Source organism: Lemur catta, chromosome 2 (assembly GCF_020740605.2).
Source record: "Lemur catta isolate mLemCat1 chromosome 2, mLemCat1.pri, whole genome shotgun sequence".
Classification (NCBI taxonomy): Eukaryota; Metazoa; Chordata; class Mammalia; order Primates; family Lemuridae; genus Lemur; species Lemur catta.
The window spans coordinates 120,329,799-120,355,134 of NC_059129.1; the positions used below are offsets into that span (position 1 = coordinate 120,329,799).

Consider the following 25,336-nt stretch of genomic DNA (forward strand, 5'->3'; position numbering starts at 1 on the left):
TGGTGTTTATTAATATTTATTGTTTGTCCCTTCCACTGGTATAAGTTACAGAAAAGCAGAGATTGTGTTTATCTTGATCACAGCTAGATCCCTAGCTGTGTCAGTCCAGGCATTCAATAGATATTTCTGAATGAATGAATAGATGAAATCATTTCTTCTTTAAAAAAATTACTGTAAATGTGGCTATTACACCATGAAAATAGATCAGGAGGTATGAGAGTTGCACAATAGACATTTGCTCATATCAAACAACAGCATGGATTTCACATGAAGTTGGAGGAAGCCTTTCATGGGGAAATGGGGGGGTGACATGCTGATAGAATACAAACAACAAGAATATAGGGGGAAAAACAAAACAAAACAGGTGGTAGAACTGAAAAACAGAGACAAGGGAAATGAATAGTGTCATACCAAGTAGTAATGTTTATAAATTTAGATTATAACTGAAAGTAGGTTACAAAAATAGAAATTATAAATGTTGTTATTCCCGTACTTTGCACACAAACAAAATTTTTAGAAAAGCTTCAGACCAAGGATGCTATAGAGTTTTTGCATAAAAGGCAGGAATTTTGCCTTTTGGACAAGAACAAAAATCTCATGACACAAAGTATATCTTTTAAAAACTGATTTCGTAGTAATTATTCTACATATTTTGAGTTATTTTCATATATTTAGAGCATATCAAATCAATTCATCTCTTTCCCTGTTAACAACAACAAAAAAAGGTACATTCACAGAATTAGTATACTTGGAATAAAAAGTAAACAGAGGAAACAAGAGACCTAAAGAGAGTCAATAACAACATCTTCTAGGACAAGTTTGGTCACTTAAAAACACAAATTTGTACTGGGTTTCAACTACAATTCTCACCCTTAATGTTTCAAATATAGCTGGCTCAGCAGGCCAGCTTTTCAGGACAACAGTAAGTGCAGCCCAACACAGGATTGTCCAAAAACATGTTCATACTCCCGAGATGCTGATGTGGTACACCCATGGAGTACAAAATTAAGAAAACTCTTCCAACAGTGATGTTCAAGGCCAGGAGCATTCACCTCCCAACCTCGTATCAATCCAGGATTTGTAAAGCTACAGTTCATGAGGCAAGAGAGCAGTTTTTTCCTCCTCTGTGCTGAGGATGTCTTGAGGTTTACATCTACATTGAGGGAAAGAAGAAAAGAATTTGAATATTTCTCATCTTAAAAAAAAAACCCAGCATCTGCATCTCTATCCAACTATCCCCTTAAAAGCATCTATCAGGTGATGAGCCTCACAGTGCCCAGAAATCCAGTGACTGGAAGAATGGATGTAAAATGTTATTTCTTTTCCACTAGCACAGGCTGACTTTTAAAGGAAGAAAAAAGTCCAAAAGTTGACCATACCTTCTTCTTCTCCTTGAGTGCTCCAGTACATAAAACAAGCCCATGGCTAATCCCTTTAACACAATTAAAGGTACTGGTTAATGTAAATTCTGCAAGTCAAGTTTCTCCACAAATATAAGGGAAATGAAAATAAAAGACTGATTACTCACACTTATCAGAGCCCACAGACCTTGTATAGCCGCTGCCCATTCAAAACCAATTTTCTCATATAGAAATCCACCCAGTGTTGGTCCTATAAAAGCACTAGCAATAGAAAGAAGAAAGAGTATACAATAGTGCAAATTAAGTATTACTTCATAAAAGTTGCATGGTCCCTCAATCATAGGGCTTTCTTAAATTGGAACCATAGTACTAAAGAAAAAAGCCAATTCCTGGGCATAGCATTGGGTATAAGAAAACAATTCTACCTGATAATGATGTTGTTTAAATTTTTAAGCAATTGTGAAATTACAACTACTTCTGAAAAGTTGGTAGCTTACATAAAAATAAAAAAAGATGACACACATTTAAAAAATTCTTTAAATTATTCTGTTCTCAGCATTTACATCTAATATATCTCAATTCAATACATATTTATTAACTATATACTACATTGCTAGCATACAGTTACCTTTCTGATAGACGCGAAAAAATAAATGATAAATAATTGAATGAATTTTAAAAATCTGAGACATGTTTCTATTAAAGGAATTTATAAATATCACTTATATAAGATAAAGTATATGAAACCATTTGATTAGGTATTAAAACTGCTGGTATAGCCACTGATTATGGAGTCAGAGGGTATGGATTAGAACTCTAGCTCTGCCCTAGATGAACTATTTGTCTTTGAGAAATTCATCTGACCTCTCAGCATCTCAATTTCTTTACCTGTAAAATGGGGATAGTATTTTCCATCTTGCACATGTGAATACAATTCAATGACTACTCACCCAACTGACCACATTGCACTAAAGAGACCTGATACGAGTCCCAACGTACTTAATCCCTCTTCAAATCCATTTTCACTGCAAAGAGAGACATGAGTGTATCCATTATTAAAAGGAAAACCTGTATGGAAGAAAAAATTTATTATAGATAAATTAAGATAAACCAGGGACAATCTGGACAAAACCAATAGCAAGAACACTCTACTTCTAAGATAAATGATGAATCTAATTTGAAAGAATTTTCATAGTTAGATTTACTCCATGGTTTTGTAAAAATAATTTTATTACATATATAAGATATGATATAAAGAATCATGAAACATTAGCATTAAATGCTTATAAAAATATATAATTAACTAACAAATTCTTAAAATGAGATGAAGATATAAAGAGAATAATGGCAATTTTTAGCAAACACAGAGGCAGCTCCTTACTCCTAAAAGAACTGTTGAACCGACCTGGCACAGCCATAGAAACATAGTGTTCTTTGTGATCATGCCTATTAAACAAAAGAATAATGGCCAAGTGACAGATGCCTGGTCACTCAATACTCTTGTATGGACCTCCTCCATGAAAAAGAAACAATGCCCAGCCCTTTCCATTTTGCTTTAGCTTTTCAGAATTCTATATATATTGAGACATAAATCAAGCCAACCATCTATCCACAACCCATTTTAGCTGTTACTGTATTAATATTACTATATATTACCATTTATATTATTATATTATTATTTAGACTATATCACAATATTATATGCTATGAAATCATGAAGATTTAATATTGTAGAAAAAATATCCAACATTCAAAAATATTGAGAACTTCTAGAAAGCCTATGATGCTCACTGCTATTTATAACACAGCTCTTTACGCAATGGAAGTAACTTACTATGCACAACTGAGAATTTCCGGGAAAGTTGGAATTATACTCATTCCAGCAGAGATGCCATGTACAACTAATATCAGCACCAGCAGCCAGAGTTGACTATAAAAGGGTTTTGGAGAAAACAAAAACAAAAACATTAGCATTTTAAGAGACACAAAGCTTAATGCTAAGGAGGGCAGGATCCCAGAGAAGTTAGTTACATGGATTCTGTGCTGAGTCTCATTCTCCTTCCCATTTGACCCCATCTCATTCAGTTAGAGCTCCCATTAGCTTCTTACATTTTGCGGGCAAAAAAAACCTCCCCGAATATCTCAATCTCTTGGGTCACATATATCATATGTCTGAAGCCAATCTGCCTTCTCACCATACAAAATCTTTTCAAAATTAGTTAAAATATCAATAATAATACTGTTCACTTGATAACTTAGCTTTGAAATTTAATCAACTAAAAAATGGCATAGAATGGAAGTGGTAAAGAAAGAGACAGGAAACTAACATTTATTCCACCTTGGGGCACGATGCTGGTTACTTAATGTGCATTATCCCATTTAATTCTTGGAATGTGAGTACTATAATCGGCTCCTTTTTGTACAGGAGAAAACTGAGGCTCTTGGAAGGCAAGCGATTTGCCCAAGTTCACACTATTAGTAAGTGGCAAAGTCAAAATGCAAATCCAAGTCTGAAGAACTCTGAAATCCCTCTCTTTCCATGATATAGTGTTTTAAACCAGAAGTACTAGAAATGGTCTAAGAAGCTTACTTTATTTTAGCAAATAAATTATGCTAGACAAGCTTTAATGAACAGCTACTACATGCTAACAATGACACAGAAGCAAAAAAACATTTAGTCCCTGCTTCAAGGAAGGAGGAAGAGTAGAGACAACAAAAATAGATTCTAAGAAGTATCAACTGAAGGTGGGTAGCAACAAATGCTATTTTCAAAATAAAGTACAAACAAGTATGCAATGAAACAGAGGGAGAATAAGCGTTTTTGTCATTTGATGCAGATTTTATGCATTCCTGTCTGTTTGTATCACTGCTAACTTCTAGGAAGGTACAATACCACCAGTCTAACAAACAATTCAATAGAGTCTTAAATTAAAATAATTATTTAAATATTTAATATGAAGGCTCAAAATACTAAGGCAAACCAGCGCTACAACAAAATTTTTGAAATAATTCCTAACGCTATTCAACCAAAAATACCGAAGAAGAAAAAAATTACCTTTGAATGTGCAAAATTGGGACAGGTCCTAAGAGCACATAGCACCCTGCTGTGATTAAGTTTCCAAAAACCAGGAGCCACTTCCTTACATGCTGACAAAGAGAAAGAGAGTCCAAAGAAACTTTTAGAGGTAAAGACTTCCATGATTAAACAATATGAAAAATTAAAGAACACAAGTTATGATATTAAAAAAAAACAAATACAATGAAGAAAACAAAATTTTACATTTAAGAGAAAATAAGTAGATGATAAACTCCAAAGCAAGGACAATATTCCACGAGACAGGGAGTGAGTAAAGGACAAAGATTCCTCGGAAAAGGAGTGTATTGCAGATTTGGCACTGAATGAACTATTCCAAATATAACAATTTAGAAATAGTGACCATAAGGAACCCACCAAGTAGTTATAATACCTAGAAAAATGGCACTATTAAAACATGGCCCCTCTATAGATTGAATGCTTATGTCCCCCAAAATTCATGTTAAATCCTAACATCCAATGTGACGGTATTTGGAGGTGGCTTAGGGGGATGATTAGGTCATGAAGGTGGAGCTCTCATAAATGGGATTAGTGCCCTTATAAAAGAGGCCCCAAGTTGGGCGTGGTGGCTTTCGCCTATAATCCCAGCTACTCAGGAGGCTGAGGCGGGAGGATCACTTGAGTCCAGGAGTTCAAGGCCATCCTGGGCAATATAGTAAGTCCCAGGCTCAAAAGTATGAATAAATAAATAAATAAACAAGGCCCCAGAGAGCTCCCTTGCCCCTTCTGCCATGTGAGGTTCCAGTGAAAAGACGGCCATCCATGAACCAGATGATGGGCCATCACCGGACCCTGAATCTGCCAGAGTCTTAATCTGAGACTTCTCAGGCTCCAAAACTGTGGGGAATAATTTTCTATTGTTTATAAGCCCCCAGGTTTATGGTATTTTGTTATAGCATCCCAAACAGACTAAGACTGTACCCAATACATTTATCCCTTATAAACTACTTGAGTCAGGCCAAAAATTACAGGGGTATCATATTTGCGCAGCTATATAAGACTACATCTTAAAGCCAAGCTCCAAACACTGTTTAAGATACTGCTCTTTGTCACCTGGGTTACTGTAATTTAGGTCTTGATAAATATATATGCAAATCTAATGACAAGGGGAAATGCCAAAAATAAGCACTAAAACCACAGAAGTTTAAGATTTAGCTAACAGTACCAGTTCTGCATATTAGTCATCTGGACTGAATGGTTGAAACCCAGTTAAAAGAGAACAGAAGGGAATTTCTGTCAGGATGGCTATGGCATGACCAATGCATATTTACATTGCCAATCCTTTCACTCTCTCAGAAAACCCAAACTATCTTCTCCTAAAGTAGAATCTCTCAGCTTAATCAAGTTCCATAGTAACTTCTGGGACTCCACCCTAATTATTAAGATTAATCCATTTTTTTGTATCAAGGGAGTAGCTGGGATTATAGGTTAAAGCCACCACACCCAACCTGGGGCCTCTTTTATAAAGGCACTAATCCCATTTATGAGGGCTCTGCCTTCGTGAGCTAATTATCTCCCAAAGCCACCTCCAAATACCACCACATTGGGTGCTAGGATTTAACACATGAATCTTGGGGAGACATAGCATTCAATCTATAGAGGGGCCATTTTTTAATAATGTGATTTTTCTAAGTATTGTAACTACTTGGTGTGTTCCTTGTGGTCACTGTTTCTAGATTGTCCTATTTGGAATATAGTTTTCAATGGTTTAGCATAAGACTCCTCTTTTCCCAGATGAAGGAATTAAGAGTGAATGTGCTCAGGCTGATGGCTGATGTTGGAAGACACTGGAACCTCTCCATCAGTCCAACTGAATGCGTCAATTTTAACCAATGGACCCCTAGAGAGTTCCAGAGGAACAGTTGAAAAACCACTGATCTAAATATACAAAAGCAACTAAAATATAAGTTAAGTGTACGTACTGGCATTTTATCACTTAGCAGGCCAAACAGTGGAGAAGAAATGGCATAGGACAGTGCCAAACCCAGGAATACCAGTCCCACATATCCAGCTGGTAAATTAAACTGCAAAAGAAATCCTGTATTAAAATTACATGATTAAGTCATTTAAAAATAAACATCCATCTTTTCCTCCTACCATTTCTTCAGCTCTTGTTATTGCCATGAGTCTAATAACACTAGCATTATTCCTAATTTTTGTCTTACTTTTGTAAATGGGTTACTTTTTCTCTGTGAGAGGGGAAAAAACCTAACTGAGGTCAGAAGATCCAGATTTTGCTTTTAGCCTTTGACACTAAACAGAATTCTGCTTCTCTGAATCATAGCATTTTTGTATGTAAACTGGTGTTTTGCAAACTTTAATGTGCATGAAAATTACCTGGAGAGCTTGTTAAAAGAGGTTCCTGGATCCCAGCCCTAAGATTTATAATCTAGAAAGTCTGGGATGGGGCCTGAGAATCTACATTTCGAACAAGCTCCCAGGTGATTCTGATAGTCCACAGGTTGCAGTTTCAGGTATACTGGTGTAAAAAACACTTATGATAATAGCTCCTTTAACCATCTCAAAGGGATATTAATAACTAATTTAAAAATTAGATGACATGAAATGTTTTAAAAGGCTACTATGTGATAATAAATTATCACATAACTCTGATACTGTTAGTATTACCAATATGATATGAATGCCTTTATTTTTGGTTATCTAAGTTGTTTTCAGTTTCCTTAATTAATTTTCTTAACCCATTTTCTTATTTAAGCCCATGGGATTTATTTATGAGTCAATATGTGTTTTAACAGTTTTTATGACAAATATAAATCTTGCTAAGAAATTAGTCCTTTACTGCAAGATACAAAAGTCAGAAATGTCCTCTTCTCAGTTTACAACTGGAGGGCTAAAAGGTAGAACCTTCCTACCCTAAAAGACCGGACAACTACGCAAACTGCCGATTAAATAAAAAGAACTCCAAAGAGGGGCAATAGGATAAAAAAATTGATAAAAAACCAGTAAAATAAATTTCTAAACATTTCTAAGGTTGGAGTTGGCTAATGGGATGGCACAGCAGCACTCCAACCTGACAGCTGTCATTAGTAGTGTGTCACCACCAATAGCCTTGGGGTTGTAAAATGTCTGATGTATCCCATCACCCAGGCTCAAGCAGGGCTGATGCTACCTACCATGCCACAAATGGGCCAGCTATAGTTATTTTTGGAGAAACCTCCTATCTTCCTCGGCTCTTATGATTAAACTACTTTTTCTTGAGAAAAAAGAAAAAGATTTCTTATAAGATATACATGAACAACTTGAGTTTCCCAGCGATTAGTTACAATTTTTTTTCATTATTTAGACACAACTTTTTAAGAGCACAGAAAAACGGCTCAAAGAGACATATTATTGATGATATAAATGGACTGTGTCACCATAATCACAAAAGATTTTTCTTATGAGTTCCCTAATAGATGCTCACAGGCTAAACACAGTATTATTTTATTCTCTAAATCTTGGGCCAGGCACTAATTCACCAGGTTTACCTGTGAAATACCCGAAACTATTTTTAGTGACTTTGAGGGGTAGTGTGAAATTATAAGAAAAATTAATTTTAATCCTTATGTTCTATGAAAGGTCAAAGCATTTGGAATGACCATATTAGAAACTTTCATGAAACGTAAGTTTCTGGCAAGTGTGCTATTTTAAATCTAGTGCCTCAAATAAAATTGGGGCAGGCTGAAGTTAGTCACTATTTTTGCCTCTTACAGACACACATTAATTCTTCAGTATAATTAACTACCAGACTTGATCATAAACTTTATTGCATCATTAACAATGTTTTTTCAAAAATACTTAATAACAAATTTCTATGACATCAAACTTCCAGAATTCAACATTTATTTTTCAGCACTAGAGACTCTTGGTTTCTTTCTCCCATCCCAGATTAATATAATCCACAGTTCATCTGAGTATATGAAATAGCCTAAAAGGTGAGGGAGTGGACCCAGCATTGCTCTGTTAGAGAAGAAGAATCTCACATTAAAGTAGCTACTGAGTATACCAATGCCTACTAAAACACAAACAAATAGAGGAAAATTGTCTTTGTTAAGTAGCATGAATGATGTCCAAGCCAGATGTACAATGACATGAGAAAGGTCTTGGAAAGAAGGAGACCAATGTTTTGGCCGCTTAGGGAAAGGCTTCTCTCTTTTATACTAAATCAGATCCCTAGTTCATAGGGACGTCACAGAGGGAAGGCACAGGCTACCTCAGCATTCAGTTCCCATTCTGCCTCCTTTTCACAGCCACTCAAAGATCTTTCCACAAAGCAGAGCCTAAGACCAAGCAATTATGTCCACCTGCTACAATGCACAGCTCTTTGATAATCAGGCTACTTACCTTTTCCAAAACAAAGAGAGACAGAGTAGGATCAAGGAAGCCAAAACACGAGCTAAGTGAGTTGATGACGAAAACTAAAAGGCCAACCTTGGGTAAAGTGATCAGTTTCCAAAATGAGTGTTGACCTGGATCAGACTCTTTGGAGTAAAGGTGAAAAAAGAAAAATAATAAATCATAGCAATTAAAATCTCTTAATTTAGCCTTTAACTAATTTTAAAAAGTAGAACTGGTAAGGTCATCTTTATCTGGTAATCAAAAAATAACTGTACCTTTAAGTTTGCCTAACATTATCATCTACATCCGCATATAACTTATCCAAACCTAGAAGCCACATTCAAGTTTATCAAAAATAATTTCCCAAATTTATGAAGAGTCAATTGGAATCAGAGTGTGAGGGGAAAAAAGGGTCTTAGGTTATAGGTTATAACCTAGAAGTAAGGCCTTTGTCAGATGGGACAGAGACTACGGCAAGTTTGATTTGGTGCATGGGAAAAGCATCGACAGATCTTTACCAAGAAATAAAGTGCGTGTGCACTTAGGAGGAACCTGCATTACTTAAAAAAAGACACAATTGTTTTCCCGCTATCAAAGCAAACACTGGATTGAAAGAAGGGCTATTGAATCCTACATAAATTACATTTAGCGTTCAAGGTCAGTTGAGTGCCAGTCTTACTTCCCACTTCTTCACTGCTCCAAACAGCAGGTATGGTTAATTCCAAGCCTCCAGTCATACTGAATGACTCCTTTCTTTTTTCCCTGCTAATTTTTCCAATTGTATTCATTCTATAAGTCTGGTTCTGGCCCTGATTCTTCCATAAATTTTACCTTTCTCTGGTTTCCTGCTGCACTGCTAGTATATACTACATGATTTAACACCAAAATTATATTTTGCTTTGTATTGTTTACTATTGTTTGTTGGCTTTCCTATCTTCCAATTAATATACTGAACAAAATCTTTGCTGAGCCAGGAGTCATGCAAAATGCTTCGCATACAAAGATATACAAGACAGACCCAGCTCCTGTCCTTGCAGAGAAGTTCCATTAAGTGGGGGAGAGAGCTAGGACGGGGCTAGGAGGGCACCTATGGGAGCACAAGAGAGGGCTACCTGAACACAGGGAAGGCGGTGTAGGGAAGGCTTTCTAAAGCAGCAATATATAAGCTGTTGCCTGAAGAATGAGTTTGCACTGAGCAAGCAAAGAAAGGGGAATGAATAATGCAGGCATATTATTCGAAGACTCAGAAGTGAGGGGAAACTATTCTGTGTTTGAGACAAGGAAAGAAGAGAAGCAAAGTTGGAAGATTGAGACTGGGGTAAGGGACATCAACATAGGAAGAGATCACACTGCAGAAGGATGTATTAATAAGGAGGACCTTGTAAAATATGCTAAGAAGCCTGAGAAATCACTAGGCACTTCAAGCAGGGAATGGGAATTAGATGTGTGGTTTACAAAGTTCTCTCTCTGACCCTGTGGAGAATGGAGGCAGGTTACGGGTCAGGAGGTTGCTATAGCGACCCCGGCCAGAGATGACATTGGGTTTGGACATGGAACTTCTTTGACAGCCAGGATCAGCCTTCATATATCCCCACGTCTCCCACAACACCCAGCACAGTCCATCATTCTATAAATATTAATACTTGTTGGATAATGGCCAAATATGGAGCCAAGTATAAAAAACATCACGAAGTGTTCAACTATTTTACGTGCTACACTTAGACTTTTCCAGGATACAGGAGGTAAAGTTAAACCTAAATAAAACTTCTTAATTATCAGCCAAGTATTCAACAGTGAACCAAACCTGAGCACAGCCCCCGTGCGCGACTACACACAGTTCAGAGTTTGACTTACAAGGAGGACACGCACCACCGTGTGGCTCAGTGAGGTATTGCCAGCAGGGAGACTTAACTGGGTGTGAATTTGTATACTAAGGATGTTAGTTACCTTTAAAAGAGAAATTACAAAAGATTCCAATTTTCATTGGTTACATTATTGTATGTATAAAAAGTACTATGTATTTACAGTATAAGACAAGCTATTATAGCATAAATTGACCCCTTCCCTAAAATCCAGGGTGGCAAAAGGGGTTATCATAATAAGAATACATAAAAAATCCATGAAAATGAACATATAATTAAGCAGTGGAAGAAGACCAAGTAATGAAAACTTGGAGTGGTATCTGCTTCAAGGGACACATAGCAGCATTACCTGGGAGTTTTTCAAAGCTACTTGGTACTCTCTTTGCTTCCTCCAAATTCTGATATACAGTTGGCCCTCCAAGTCCATGGGTTGAATCCATGTATTCAACCAACCATGGATCAAAAGTATTTTTTAAAAAATTGTATCTGTGTTGGACACGAACAGGTTTTTTTTCTTGTCATTATTCCCTAAACAATATATTAATAGTATAACAACTATTTACATAGCATTTACACTGTATTAGGTATTATAAGTGACCCAGAGATGATTTAAAGTATACAGGAGGATATGCACAGGTTATTTGCAAACACTACACCATTTTATATCAGGGACTTGAACATCTGTGAATTTTGGTGTCTGTGGAAGGTCCTGTCCCCCATGGACACCAAGGGACATCTGTATTCTGCTTGGAGGGATATGACTTCCTGGCTGACAATGCCTGCCACAGAGAGCTCCTGTTAGAGATGGGGACATGGGGTGGTCCTCAGGTGTGGGGGAGCCAGAAGAAAGCTGAGCCCTGTGACACTACTTACTCAACACCTAGTCCAATGATCAAGGTTTTAAAAAACTCCCCAGAAGAGGTAATACAAATTAAGTTTTCCAGGATGAGTGGCTGTTAGAATGGGAGAGAGATATTCTAGACTGTGTGACTTCTCTACTTAAATCTAATTGTAGTCTCTAATGGCTTCCACAATAAAATTCATATTTCATGGATTTAAGGATTTTTTTCAAATTGACAAGTGAAAATTATATATATTTATGGTATATGACATGATGTTTTGATATATGTATATACTGTAGAATAACTAAAACAAGCTAATTAACATGTGCATTACCTTATATATTCATTTTCTGTGGTGAGAACACTTAAAATCTACTCTAGCAATTTTCAAGTATATAATTTATTGTTATTATGAATAACTATAGTCACCATGATGTACAATAGATCTCTTAAATTTATTGAATGTAAGGATTTTAATAAGAGGAGTGATATGTCCATGGCTCTATTTTAGAAATATTTCTTTGGAGCAGTACAGAACAGGGGACTTGGTGAGCAGATGCAAAGGAGTAAGAGGGACTCAGTCACCCACAGCTAAAGCCACATTGTCCATGGTTCTAGGAGGAGGTAAAGGAGAGGTAGAACTTAGACAATATAAAATCTGCCAATGTCAGAAAAATCAAATTTGTTTAATTTTCTAGCTTCTATCTATAAACTCTCCTAAAATAACAATTTTTAAAAGTACTTCTAAATGGGAACACTTAAATGTATTTTTACAGGTTTAATATTATCAATCCTAGAGAGTTTTTTAAAATACCAGGTTTTTTCCATTCAATCTAAATAAAAAAGCCTTCAGTAGATAAATAGTGAGTTTGTCAAATTTTTTTGTTCATAAAAATATAGCTAACTGGGATTTTGTTAAGTTCAATAAAGACGCAGGAAAATTTTAATTGAGAAATAACAGGAAAGAAGAGAAGTACCAAGCAAGCAGGCTGGTGGCAATTAGAAAGGGCTGCAAAAGATACCAAGGGGAGGGAGGAGGGGATGGGATGAGGGGCGTAGGTCAGTCCTTAAGGGGTAACCGATGCTGGGGTCCTGGGGTCAGTCCAGCACCTAATCACAGAAGTTCTAAATACCCAGTTCTACCATTAACTAATTAGTATGTCTTAGCAAACTCTTTTTTCCTTATCTCGTGTTGTACAGAGTTAACAAAAGTTTTTCTCCTGCTACATGAGAATCTGGCCTTGTGTCTATTTCTTAATTATCAGCCAAGTATCTAATCAACCAACCTGAGCACAGAAGCAACAGCGTTGTCACACTCAGAAAGAGGACAAGCCACAGTGTGGCTCCATGTCTGCCTCTCTAACGCCGTTCTCCAGCTCTCAGTTAACTCTAGCTCCGCACTGCTGGTACAATGCCCAGTATGTTACTAGGCAATGTTGTTTACCATAAGAGTAACTGTGATTGGTACATTTCTTCTGGACGAAAGGAACTACAAATAAGCCATGAACACCTGATGAGGACACGATGTTTTGTGCCTCCCCGATTGTGCTGACTCTTGTAGCTGGCCTGTCTCTGCGTAGAGACCCTCGCAGTGATTCCCGTGCATTTATTACAGGGCAGGCTGACTCCTGTGGAGCATGACGTTTTGAAGCCAAGGTGATTCCCATTGCTGCCTAATGTGGACCTGTGTCTTCGCACCTGGGCACTGCTGCATGGACAGCTGCAAGGGCTGCTGGGAAGAAAGCCTTCTAGGAAGACTGAGGCCACATGTGGCCCATGATAACTCCTTGTTCTGACATTTAGTTAACTCCAAGAAGACCTCTGGTGGACATTGCACATGGTAATGATTTATGATCAGAAATTAAATATTCACTAATTCTAAAGGTTGGAAAGAAAATTTGTGACATAGAAATTCATATAACCTAATAGCCTACAATATTTCTGAAAAGACAATCAGTTAGAGTGTTCTGAAAAGCTATTATTGATCATATAAAATAAAAGTCAATATCTGGTAAACTTTTCTCTTACAAAGGCATAAAAATACATTCAAGATTTTTAAAATGAGTAATAAGTGTGGGCTTACCATAATTGGGCAAAATACACATGTTGAGTGGTACCATCAGCAGAACTACGCATCCCAGAAAAATAAAAGGCAACTCATAGCCAAAGGATTGATACAAAAAGCCACCTACAGGAGGACCCAGTATTAGTCCTAATCCAGAAAAAATCTCAAGACTTCCCTAAAAGTGCAGGGGGAAAAAAAAACCGAGTTAATATATTTTATTGGAAGAATTAACAAGATACTATCTGAAAAAAATTCTATCCACTTCACAATTTATACACACATACAAAAACCCAAGATAGACCAAAGACTTAAACATACATATTAAAGTCACAAAAGTTTGGAAAAATAAAATATTGGAGGTTTTACTTTTTTGAGTCTTATGTGGGGAAGGTATTTTAATTATGCCATAAAACTCAGAAGACATAAAAGATTGATAAATCTGATTACATGAAAATATGAGAAAACTATGCATAGAAAGATACATAAAAAGACAAATGAAAAATAGAAAAAAAATATTGACAAGAATTAATTACTCAAGTATATCGAGAGCTACTACTAACCATTGAGAAAAAAATAACAACTCAATAGGAAAATGGGAAAATGCTATAAATAAACAGTTGACACATGAAATGAAATGCAAATAGCTCTTGGAAGAGGCAGCTTGCCCTCACTTTTTAAAAGAAATGAATAATTTGAACCACAGGATACCAATTTTTACCTATCACCTATCAAACACACCATGCTTCCAAGGATGTGGGGACAGAGGCACTCTCACACACTGCTGGTGAGTGAACACAAGGGCCTTTTGGCAAATCTATCAACATTACAAATGCACATACTCTTTGACCCAGAATTCCACTTCTAAGAATTTACCTTACAGGTATAGCCATTAAAATGTGACATGGTATATATACAAGCTTATGCACTGCAGCACAGTTTGCAACAGCAAAATATGTAAACAATCTAAATATTCATCAACAATGTAAATAAACTAGGTTGTATCCACACAGTGAAATCGTATACAGCCAGTAAAGAGTAAAAAAGCTCTTTATATGTAGGTACAGAAAGATCTCCAAGATGATTTCATTGTCAGTATAATCAGCAGGGCACTGAATGGTATATGTGGTAGGCTACCATTTGTATATAAAAAAAGCTGGAGGGAAATCATGTTGTGTGTGTGTATATGTGTATATATACATAGATACATGGAATCTCTCTGGAAGAAACCTATAATATCTGTTGCTTTCCCAGAGGGGGACGGAGGGCTGAGCACCTGGACAACAGGTGTGTATACGAACACTGAGCAACAGTAGTAATATGTAGAATATATTTACTATATTCTATATTGCCTTGTTACCACATAAAACTGTTTTGTTGATTAAAGTTAAACAAAATAGTGCTGTGGAAAAAATAGTTTACTACTACAGAAATTGCACCATTTCAAATCAATCTAGTTTTTAGGGGCTTTAAACAGAGACCCGTGGCTTGCAACCTTACATCCTCAGACCTCACGGAGTGCACGAAAGTAAACCATTAGTAACTTTCAGCATTTCATAAAGAACATATGAATTCTATCTTCAGCCACAACAAGGCCATCCAGATCGACTATCACGTTAGGTGTGTTAGCTATTGGCTGCAAATTTATATCGAAACATCATATAGCAACACTGGTGTCCCTTACTGATCAGGAAATCCAATGGACTATTGCCAACAGCACAGGAATTTCTTGGACAGCTCTTCCCAGAATGTTCCACAGAACATGAGCTCTTTTAAAGGTCAACAAATCTTATTTGAAAACAGTGGTTCCAGGCCGGGCGCGGTGGCTCACGCCTGTAATCCTAGCTCTGGGAGGCCGAGGCGGGTGGATCACTCGAGGTCAGGAGTTCGAGACCAGCCTGAGCAAGAGTGAGACCCCGTCTCTACTAAAAATAGAAAGAAATTATCTGGCCAACTAAAAATATATATACAAAAAAATTAGCCGGGCATGGTGGCTCATGCCTGTAGTCCCAGCTACTCGGGAGGCTGAGGCAGTAGGATCGCTTGAGCCCAGGAGTTTGAGGTTGCTGTGAGCTAGGCTGACGCCACGGCACTCACTCTAGCCCGGGCAACAAAGTGAGACTCTGTCTCAAAAAAAAAAAAAAAGAAAACAGTGGTTCCATGGTCAAATTGAGTTGTGGAACAGTTAATAAAGAATCTTTACTCTAGGATTTCACAGAGTCTGAAAACACTAATGTAAACTGGACATCTCTAAGTTGGAGGACAGCATACAGCACACTCCAAACTTGTTTAGCCACAAACCCTTGCTTTACAGACCATGTCAAGAGACTAGTTGTTCTTCTGAACCCTTTCTGAGAAACATATTTCTGGGTAAACAGTATGCCTATGATGGTGCCCACCCCTGCATGCCAAGGTGTCAATAGGACCTAAATTGAACCTATCCAGCTGTATACACAAGTGCTTAATGAAAAAGTGGGGAAAACTACACACCTATAGCCAGGACTCAAGCATTTCAAAAATGATCCATGTAACCTAAAACAATTATAACCCCTTAATATTTTGAAATAAAAAAGTGGGAAAAACTATTTACACAGCAAATAGTTTATTGATAGTAAAAAAATTTTAAACTATGGTATTAAATGAGTAAATGAGGGAGTTCTTGTACTAAGATGATTAAACTCTGAAGTCTAGAGAACAATTATATGCTATGAGGGTGGTGTTTGGCGGTGTTCGGTCTGACACACAGAGCTCAGAGAAAGCACTATGGGAAAGCCTGCTTGGGGTCAGAGAGGCAGCTGCACAGAGCTGAGACAGGATATCATTAATACCAGGTATATCATTATATCAATACCAGGTCTACACGCATCTAGGCAATACACAAGAACGGATGTCAATATGATGCCACCAAGTTCTGTGTTTTTATGTCAAAATGAAAGGGCACTCTTCAGACAGCACAGAAGCGCTTAAGGACTTCAAGATGAACTCTGAGATCCCTTGTACAAATCTGAGTAAAGTGGAAGAAAGACTCCTGTGAATTGAGTGTTTTGCCACAGGGATAACTCCTCTCTAAAGCAGAAGAATGCTTCAGGCAACTCAGCCACAATCTAGGCTACAGGGAGATAGAAAAATACTCTTTAGGAAGTTTTTTAAAAAGTGGTAGAAAGAATAGTTGGTTTGGACCACATTTATTTGTCAAACTGTCCATTCAGGGAATTCTAAGACCAGGAAGAGCACGTAAGTAAGACTAATGCTACATTTAGGGACAGCCTTGCTGATAGAAGTAGAAATTGGAGTAAAAGGTAACAAAAACAGACGACATAGAGAAAAGCGAGTATAAAGGAAGGGATCCCAGCTTTAACTTGGAAGGTCAAAGAAACATTTTGGCCTACACTCAAAGGAAAATAGAAAAAAATGTATAAAACACATACCAATACTGTAGCCACATTATTTGGAAAAGCCTTTGCAAGGATAGAAGATGACGCAGTTACTGCTGCAGCAAAGCTTATCGCATCCATTACTCTCACTAGAAAACACATAGCAATAAATATTGGTCCTTCTGGAACTTGATCCAAAATACTAAAAGAGAATAAGACAATTCTCAAATGTTAAGCTGGTTTTTATTTATTTTTCCTTTTTAATTGTGCTCATGGAAAAGAGTAGTACATCACCCATAGTTATTAGAATAAATCTATTGGGAATATAAATTTTTTGAAGAGTTATTTTGTTCTATTTTCAGTAGAAGGAAATTACCTTCTTATTTTTGGGAACAATTTAAGTCATAATGACAGTTTAGGTTGCCCTTTTCTGCTGATACAATTGGTCTCCTAGATGACAGTGGTAAACAGGCCTTTTCGGAATATGTAGAATCACTCTGACAAGACCTATATAGAAGGACTTCTTAGTTTCAGGTCTCTCCCCTGGTGGGACTCAAACTTTCAGAAAAAAAAAAAAAAAAAAAAAAAAAAAAAAAAAAAATGAATGCAGAGAACAGGAGACTCCCTGTGCAGAAAACTTTTTAAAACATCCACTTCGTTTAATATAGTGGTTTTCCTGAGTTTATTTCATCATAATCTTACTATACTATTATCATTCCTTTATGTTGCCCAAGTACTTGTAGAAGCACTTCCATATTATTTGCCACTATGCTGCTGGTTTAAGAACTCTAAGCTTAAGAACTTCTATAGCTGTTTTGCCTCTGGCACTCATTTCCCCTTTTTCTGGAAACAGCAACAGAGAAAACCATGCTGCTCTACCCTGAAGTGAGCACATGACCCAACCTGGCCAATCAGAACATTATTTCCTGCTGGCTACAGAGGTGGGCCACCCACAAAGATCTGGTTGGTGGGGCTTCAACCTGGGGCCCTAACAGGAACTACTGGGAAAGTGGCACTACCTGTTGGAGCTAATGGAGCCACCTTGCCACCACAAGGGAAAGCTCAACAAAAACAAATCACAAGAAGAAAAAAGCAAAGCCAGTAAGTCAAGGAAAATCTCTAATGACACTGTTTCAACACCTGTATCCTGATGTTTTTGAGCTGATTCTTTAGGAAGGAAATTCACTTTCTAGCTTAAGCCAAAAGGTTTCTGTCACTCACAGTCACAGCAGTTCTAAAGAATAAATTCAGTGGCCAGTGTAATGGTGGTCCCTGGAGGACTGTTTCCTCAAGATCAATGCCATTCATTTCTGTTCTCTACTCACCCAACTCCTTCTGCCATTTGTCACATTCATTCAACAGACACATATGCACATCTGCATTCAACAGACAATAATGGTACCATTGACTTAAAAAGTCATTAATATTTCAAACTGAAGACAGATTATGAAATCTGTTCGAGCTCCCAAACATATCAGAAAATGACTTACCCAAAGAGAATGGTAACTCCTCCTGAGACAAACATTCCTGCTACAAACATAAATTTTGCTCCAATATGTACAACCTATAATAAATGTCAAAGAAGAGTGGTAAATTGACGACTTCTACAAGTCTATATTGATATAAACAAATTTACTATATTGGAAAATATAGGATTGGGGGAAGACTTGTACAGTTAATATGGTAACTCTTTAATGGAGTGCCAATACACATTGCTTACAAACATGGAAGGAGTTAAAAATCAATCAACCCTAAGGAGGGAACTGTCAACAGGGACACAATTTATAAAACTATAACAGTGGTTATTTCTGTATTGATGCAAATTCTAGACTAATAAATTAGAATAACTAATTACACAATTTTTAAAAATTAAAACATGTACCTGAACTTTAATACTTACATAGTTTCCAAATACCAAAGATGCCAGCAACTCAAACAAAGCATAACATCCAAAAATCATACCGATAATGGTATTGCTGGCTCCCTTCTTTTCAGCCTTTAAAGAAACAAAAATGGGAACAAAGTTTGAAAGACAAATTAGCATCAGTATGGAAAAATGGAATATTAGATCAGAGCATCATCTTTTTGTGACTTTTACTGTATAGCAATTTCAAAGATTATTATTTTAAAATAAACAGGATGGGGAAGGAAAGGTAACTAGTTAAGACAGTAAAACCTAGTCCCCGACATGAAATTCAGTCACCTTGACTATAAAGTATTGTTAGCTTTAGCTGGCAAAAGTCAGAATGAGATAGCAAAAACAAACACAAAAAAACCTTGGATGTGGAAATTTGGGCTCCATTTCAGTCACAGGACTGAGAAAACATATGATTTAGACACAACTTCCTTTTTGGTGTCACATTTTAGTTATAGGAAACAAACAAAAAATGTTTGTCAGTCAAAAAACTTAAGAATAGGAAGTCCCGTGAGCTGGCATATGGGTCGCATCAAGGCCCGTTCAGTCTGGTTCTCTATTTCTGGCATTGATACCAATTACCTGACAGTTTAGAGAAGACAGTTTTCCTGCCTGACATCAACAACACAGACAAAAGATGCTCACATAACACTCTACACTCTCCTGGAACACCTAGGATAATTTAGGATTCATCAGTTATAATGATCAATGTTTTTAGCCTATTCTATCAGTTAGCTTCTAAATCTGCTGCAGTATCAAATCCTAAATTTGATATAGTGTTTATCCTAAATCTACTTCTTTTGAACTTCAAATGCTACTATTGTGATGTACCATTAAATTCACATAAAAAAAGAAAGAAGTTTTAAAAAACTTCTTCAAACCCTGGAAATATGGCAGGTCCTTACATTAGGTTCTAACTATAGCAATTTAAAGAGGTAAAATATGAGTTTAATTTCTTTAAGATAGGATTGACAACTTAGCACACTATGAAGTGCAAAGCCTGAGCTACACAACTCTGCCAGAAGTCATTTATTGAGCACCTTCTATGTGCCATGCATGGTACCAGTAGTGAATATTTATGATCTTAATTTAGATCCATTCTCTCACCACAGTTTCAGTTTTTTCACAAATAATTTCACTCTTAATACTGAAATGTGTACGTACACACATGCACGCGTGTGTGCACACACCCTCTTATACCCTTCAAAAGCCATTCTCTACAACAGCCATAATCACATTTCTTCACCGTTTCTCTCTAACTACAATTTCTAGATAAAAATTTTCTCCATCCCTTCCCATGTAAAGATATCATCATCATTCAATCCTTGTATTTTTCAGGGACATTCTTTTCATGTCAGACTATGCTTCTTTAAATAAACTCTACATTTTTCATAACATACCACAGGAAACAAGATAGATGAACTCTATTGTTCTAAACTAAAATTTAGGAAGCCCCCCTCCACACCCCTCATCCCTTACTCTAGGAAGGTCCTTAGAAATGTGGTCCCTAAGCACCTGGTGGTGGGTGAGGGCAAAGAATGGACCTACCCTTCTGCAGTAATTACTGAGGCAGGATTTTAAGCTCATAATTCTATGGGCTTCATAATTGGCCATTCTGCTTCCATGTACTAACAGCCACATGAGATAATGGTGTAGAGACAAGAGAGATCTCATTATTAAGATACCTTTAACGGCATCGTAGCAAAAGGTTATGCTGTATGTAGACTGGAACATGAAGTCTACATTTCTACTACACATGGGTCAGGTTCCTCAAAGGGAAAGTATTATCAAAAGAGTCAATTAAAATGTAGGCAGAACATTCATTGGTCAAATTAGATTATCCATGTTCTTTGCTTAATAGATCTGATAAGTATTTAATCCTAGAATCTAGCAAGAAATATACGAAGGTTATAGCAACTAATATTTACCAGACCCTCACTATGAGCCAGAATCTCTATTAAGTGCTGTTTTATGTGGTATCTAACACCTATCAAATAAGGAATGTATTTTTAGGTGGCCCCATTTATAGATGAGGACAGAGACTTGCAAAGGTTACACAGCCATCGAGCCACTACAGTTTTCATCGTGTGCACGTTCCCACATTTACCGTGGAAATGGAATGATGACACGGGACGTGCTAGACCCACACGCCACAGCAGCAACTAAACACCACCTTTGGAACATGGATCCTGCTGTACATTAGGAAAGCGAGAAGAGCTATTAAAAGCAATTTCTGGTTCACACGTAATCCTCTGACAAAGGAGGAGGGTGACCAGAAAAATGATGACTAGTAGCAGGAATCCTGCACCACAATGTAAGAAGAAGGGCCCTATTTTTCCTTCCCCAGTGAGCTCTAGCTAATAGGAAGGACGACAGAACATACAGGAGGAAGGGGGGGGGCTTTACCAATGCATTTGTCAGCCATAATATTTTAGCAAGAAGGTAAAAGGCAGAGCCCACTCTTCTTATCTATTGCTTCTGAAGGTAGAATGTTCTCTCCCTGCCTTTGTCTTCTCTCCCTCAGCCTTCACTCGGCGAGACAAAGTAGCCAACTTAAGAAGCCATGTTTGTTCATTTCTGTTTGCCAGCATAATTTCACAAAGCACCTGAACCTGTGACGATGGGCAGCTCTCTGGAGAGAGGCTTTGAAGACAAAACAGGAGAGAGCACACAGCCCCCCACATCTTTTACCTGAGTCACTGTGTTCCCTAAAACTGGGGCCCCCAACCCCAGGGCCGTGGCCCGGTACTGGTCCATGGCCTGTTAGGAACTGGGCCACGCATCACCACCTGAGCTTCGCTCCCCGCCCCCCAGAAAAACTGTCTTCCATGAAACTGGTCCCTGGTGCCAAAAAGGTTGGGGACGACCACCCTAAGAGATAAATGACCCTAGTCCTTGCCTTTTGCTGCAAGTAAGATAATGTCTGACAGGGTTAGTGATGATGCTTCTATAATTTATAACCAGATAGATGCGCTTTAGTAATCTATACCCAGGTGTACTCTTACACCCAAACTCTGATGTGATTTTGCATGTACTGAATCTTCACCACCTGTATTTAAGCTGTGAACTGAAATACTGTGTTGGAGCAGTCTGGCAGAACTGCTCTTGGACAGTAAATCTCAGTCTATAGTCCTCAGCTAAGACTTCTAAATAAAACTAATTTTAATTCTTCAAAAGCTTGACTTTTTTCTTTAGTCAACACCTCCTACAAGCAAAACACTCGACCAAAAACTGAAAAACACACACCCACAGCCTGGTTTTCCTTTGTCTCTATTCACTTAGACGAAGCTAACATTAGTTGCACTCACTGAGTGCCAGCTGAGCCGGGAAATGCCCTTCTAACTGGTAGATACACTTACTCTAGTTCTTCTCCATCTTAATTCCACAGACTCCCATTATTATTATTATTATTGTTTTACAAAACCCAAATCTGGCCAGGCTACTCTGTCTTGCTCAATCACTGTCCTTGGCATGCACACAAGTACCCTTGCGTGCCAGCTCAAGCCTTCCCTCTCAGATCCTCTGTCTCTTAGACCTACCTCACTCCACTCTAGGCTCAAGCCACTTCAAGCTGTCTGCTACTTCCCAAGAACATGCCATCTGCTTTGCTATTCCTGTGACTACCTACAATGCCCGTACCTTGGGAACTACCACCTCTCAAGATCCCCCTTAGATTTATCCTATGAAGTCCCTTTCAGTAACCCCCTTCTTCTCCTGGCCCCACTCCGCCCATGCCCCATTCCTCTTTCTAAAGTCTCATAACATTTTGGACATCCTTTTCTTAAAGGATATCCAAACAATCTGAAACCTTTTTTTTTTTAAATATATTTTTTAACTCCCAATGGACAGACAAGGGAGGGACATTTCCCTGATTTTTTTTCTGCCCTAACACATCCAATGCCTAGCACACTCTAAGGTAGGCACTCACTGAACATTCTAGAGTTGGAACTCACTGAACCTTTAGTTAATAGAACTGAATTGGGGAAGTCACAACTTCTGAAACTGTTTCTTTATTTGCAACATGATGAGATTTGCACTATTTTACCTACTTCATGGGGTAGTTGCAGAAACCAAATAGATAAATGGGTGGACATGTGCACTGAAAACTAGGGAGTACCCTGTGAGTACAGAGCAGTATTGTTCCTTTGGTAGAGAAGCCACTTTATCCTCTTTTGTAGCACACAGAATGAAGGACTACATGTTATCAAAGCAGTTAGAGGACTGAGAAGCTGCTTAGTGCACTGTGAGCTGAGTATTTGGCAAAGAGCACAAAATAAAACACATGGACATGCTATTTACATTCACCCAAGCCAGTCCCATTCATGTCATATTATATCCCATTGACAGCCAGAATCCAGCTGGTCTCACTGGGGGTTATTCTCTTTGAGTCTGTGCCATTAGCTGTAGATCCTAACACTATATAAAAAGTTATGCATGATAGAGGGAACTCGGCACTATTAATCAGATTTCCTCCTTTGTGTAAACATTGCCACAAAATTCAAGTCAGAAACTCTTTATATATTAAAGACATTAATCCTGTGTTACATTGGTTAAAAAAAAAAATTCAAGTTATAAAGGGGATTCAGCAAATCACAGCTTCCAAAATATTAATAAACCAAAAACTCCCGGAAAGAGTTACTGTCTTAACATAGACTTTTGCAATAACATTTAAATCTCAGTGATTCAGTGCACTCCCTTTTTTCAGGTGCGGAAACCAAATAAAGATTAATCAAACTCTATGATAAGCAAAGTAATCCTTAGAAGATCAATTATATTTTGGTGAATTCCCTCCCAAGAGGATGTTTCTTCTGACTGGATATTTTTTCCTGGTATCAAGCATTCTTCAAGAAGTACTCTGTTGGGTGAAGTTCTATACATTATCTGTACTATGTGCAGATTTTTACATTTTACATACTGTAAAATGAAATAGTTCAAAACTCTTTTTTAAAAATTAGAGCTCACAAGGATATAAAAATGTCTTACCTCCTTGGGGAAAAAGGGTCCAAGGATAGAATAGCACATCATGGAACCTAAGTTCACAGAAGCTGCTGATATCAGTACATAGAACTGTTCTCTTGAGAGTCGCCTGAGCCTCTCTCTTGCACTTCCTGCTGGGCCATCACCTTGAATGTAAACACACTGCAATTAGGCATATGATTGGACTATAAATGGAAGTACACAAGTGCCCTTTCTGTGCACAGAAAAAACACTCTGAAGATAACATCTGCTGAGTTTAGGGCTGTTTTGAATACAGCACATTTGATCAAATGGAGCACAATCCTTGTACATTACTGCAATTTTGAAAACATACCACTTTCATGTACATACTATTCCCTATTAGAATTTCAATGCAGAAATTATCAAGCCATCTGAACTGTTTTGCCTCCACTTTAAGGCCTATTTCTCTCTTCCTTGAGGCAGCAGGGTGATCCTCAAAGGGTAGTGCCATCTGAAATATAATATCCCATACTTTCTCAAGTTACTAGCTTCATACGTCACACGAACTCAATAATGTTTTAAGCATGTAATGTTAGCTGTTTATTAAGAATTCTAAGACGGTATTGAAGTCAAATGAAGCGTAAGCAGGAGAAAACAAGCGAAATCATTCAATTGGTGAATGAATACTTAAAAAGGTATGCTTCTGGAAAGACGAGTCCCACAAATCTGTAAATCAATAGATTTTTTACACTAATTATTGTTCTTATGTATCAATTCGTTTAATATTTATTCCCAAATAAATTTGATTTGCTCTATTTTTCAGAGGTTGCCACTGGAGTCCAGAAAAAAAAAAAATCTGTGCAACATGAGGAAGTCAAGAATCTCCGAAAAAATGTTAAGAGTAGATTAGAAAGGGAAATGAGGAAACTTAAAAAGAGAGGGGAATAACAGTGGATATTCAAAAGATGTTTTACGTTTGCCCAGTGGCACACTTACTGGAATGCATTCTTAAACACACAGTGCTTTAAAGAAGACCTATAGGGAAGAAAGTCACTGGACACCGTAGCATGAACAGCCCTCGAACTTTACCCCTTACGGAGAGAAAAGAAACCTCACAGTCAGGCCTTTCCAAGCTCTCGGAAACAAACCAAGCTAAAGGCAATTCAATCGCTGCTAAAGAGACAGGCCCGAGGCCACCGCGGCGCTCCGGGCCACGCCGCTGTCAGTCACCTCCCGGTGGGCGCGGGCCCTCAGGGTCCCCCGGCGCGTCCATGCCCGGTGCGTGGACTCCGGCGACGCCGCCCTCGATTGCAAACCCGCGTCCTTGGACCCGACCTCCACCGAGCGGACGGGCGGCAGCCGCTCAGCCGAGCCCGCCACCCCCGCTCCCCCGCCGGCCGCGATCGCCCTGGAGCTCCGGAGCCGGCGGGGACTCTAGGCGGCCGGGGAGGCGGGCCGGGGCGGGCCGGGGTGGAGCTGGGCGGGTTTTTGCCCCCCTCATGCCGTGATCCACCACCCCAGCTGCTAGAATTCATGAGGTCCTTTTTAAT

The 25,336-nt window shown here is 38.0% G+C and overlaps 1 protein-coding gene across 1 annotated transcript; it reads right to left on the reverse strand.

Annotated features, from left to right (window-relative positions):
* On the reverse strand, window positions 1-25,184 carry SLC18B1 (solute carrier family 18 member B1). The gene is made up of 14 exons (XM_045544396.1): window positions 25,017-25,184; window positions 23,832-23,971; window positions 18,834-18,929; window positions 18,424-18,497; window positions 16,988-17,135; window positions 13,581-13,737; window positions 8,800-8,936; window positions 6,378-6,479; window positions 4,417-4,508; window positions 3,196-3,291; window positions 2,312-2,386; window positions 1,529-1,622; window positions 1,380-1,432; window positions 1-1,153 (listed from the first exon to the last, which is right to left on the reverse strand). The coding sequence occupies exons 1-14, from the start codon at window positions 25,057-25,059 to the stop codon at window positions 1,087-1,089; spliced, it is 1,374 nt and encodes a 457-aa protein (XP_045400352.1). The 5' UTR covers window positions 25,060-25,184; the 3' UTR covers window positions 1-1,086.
* Window positions 25,185-25,336: the final 152 nt, after the last annotated feature.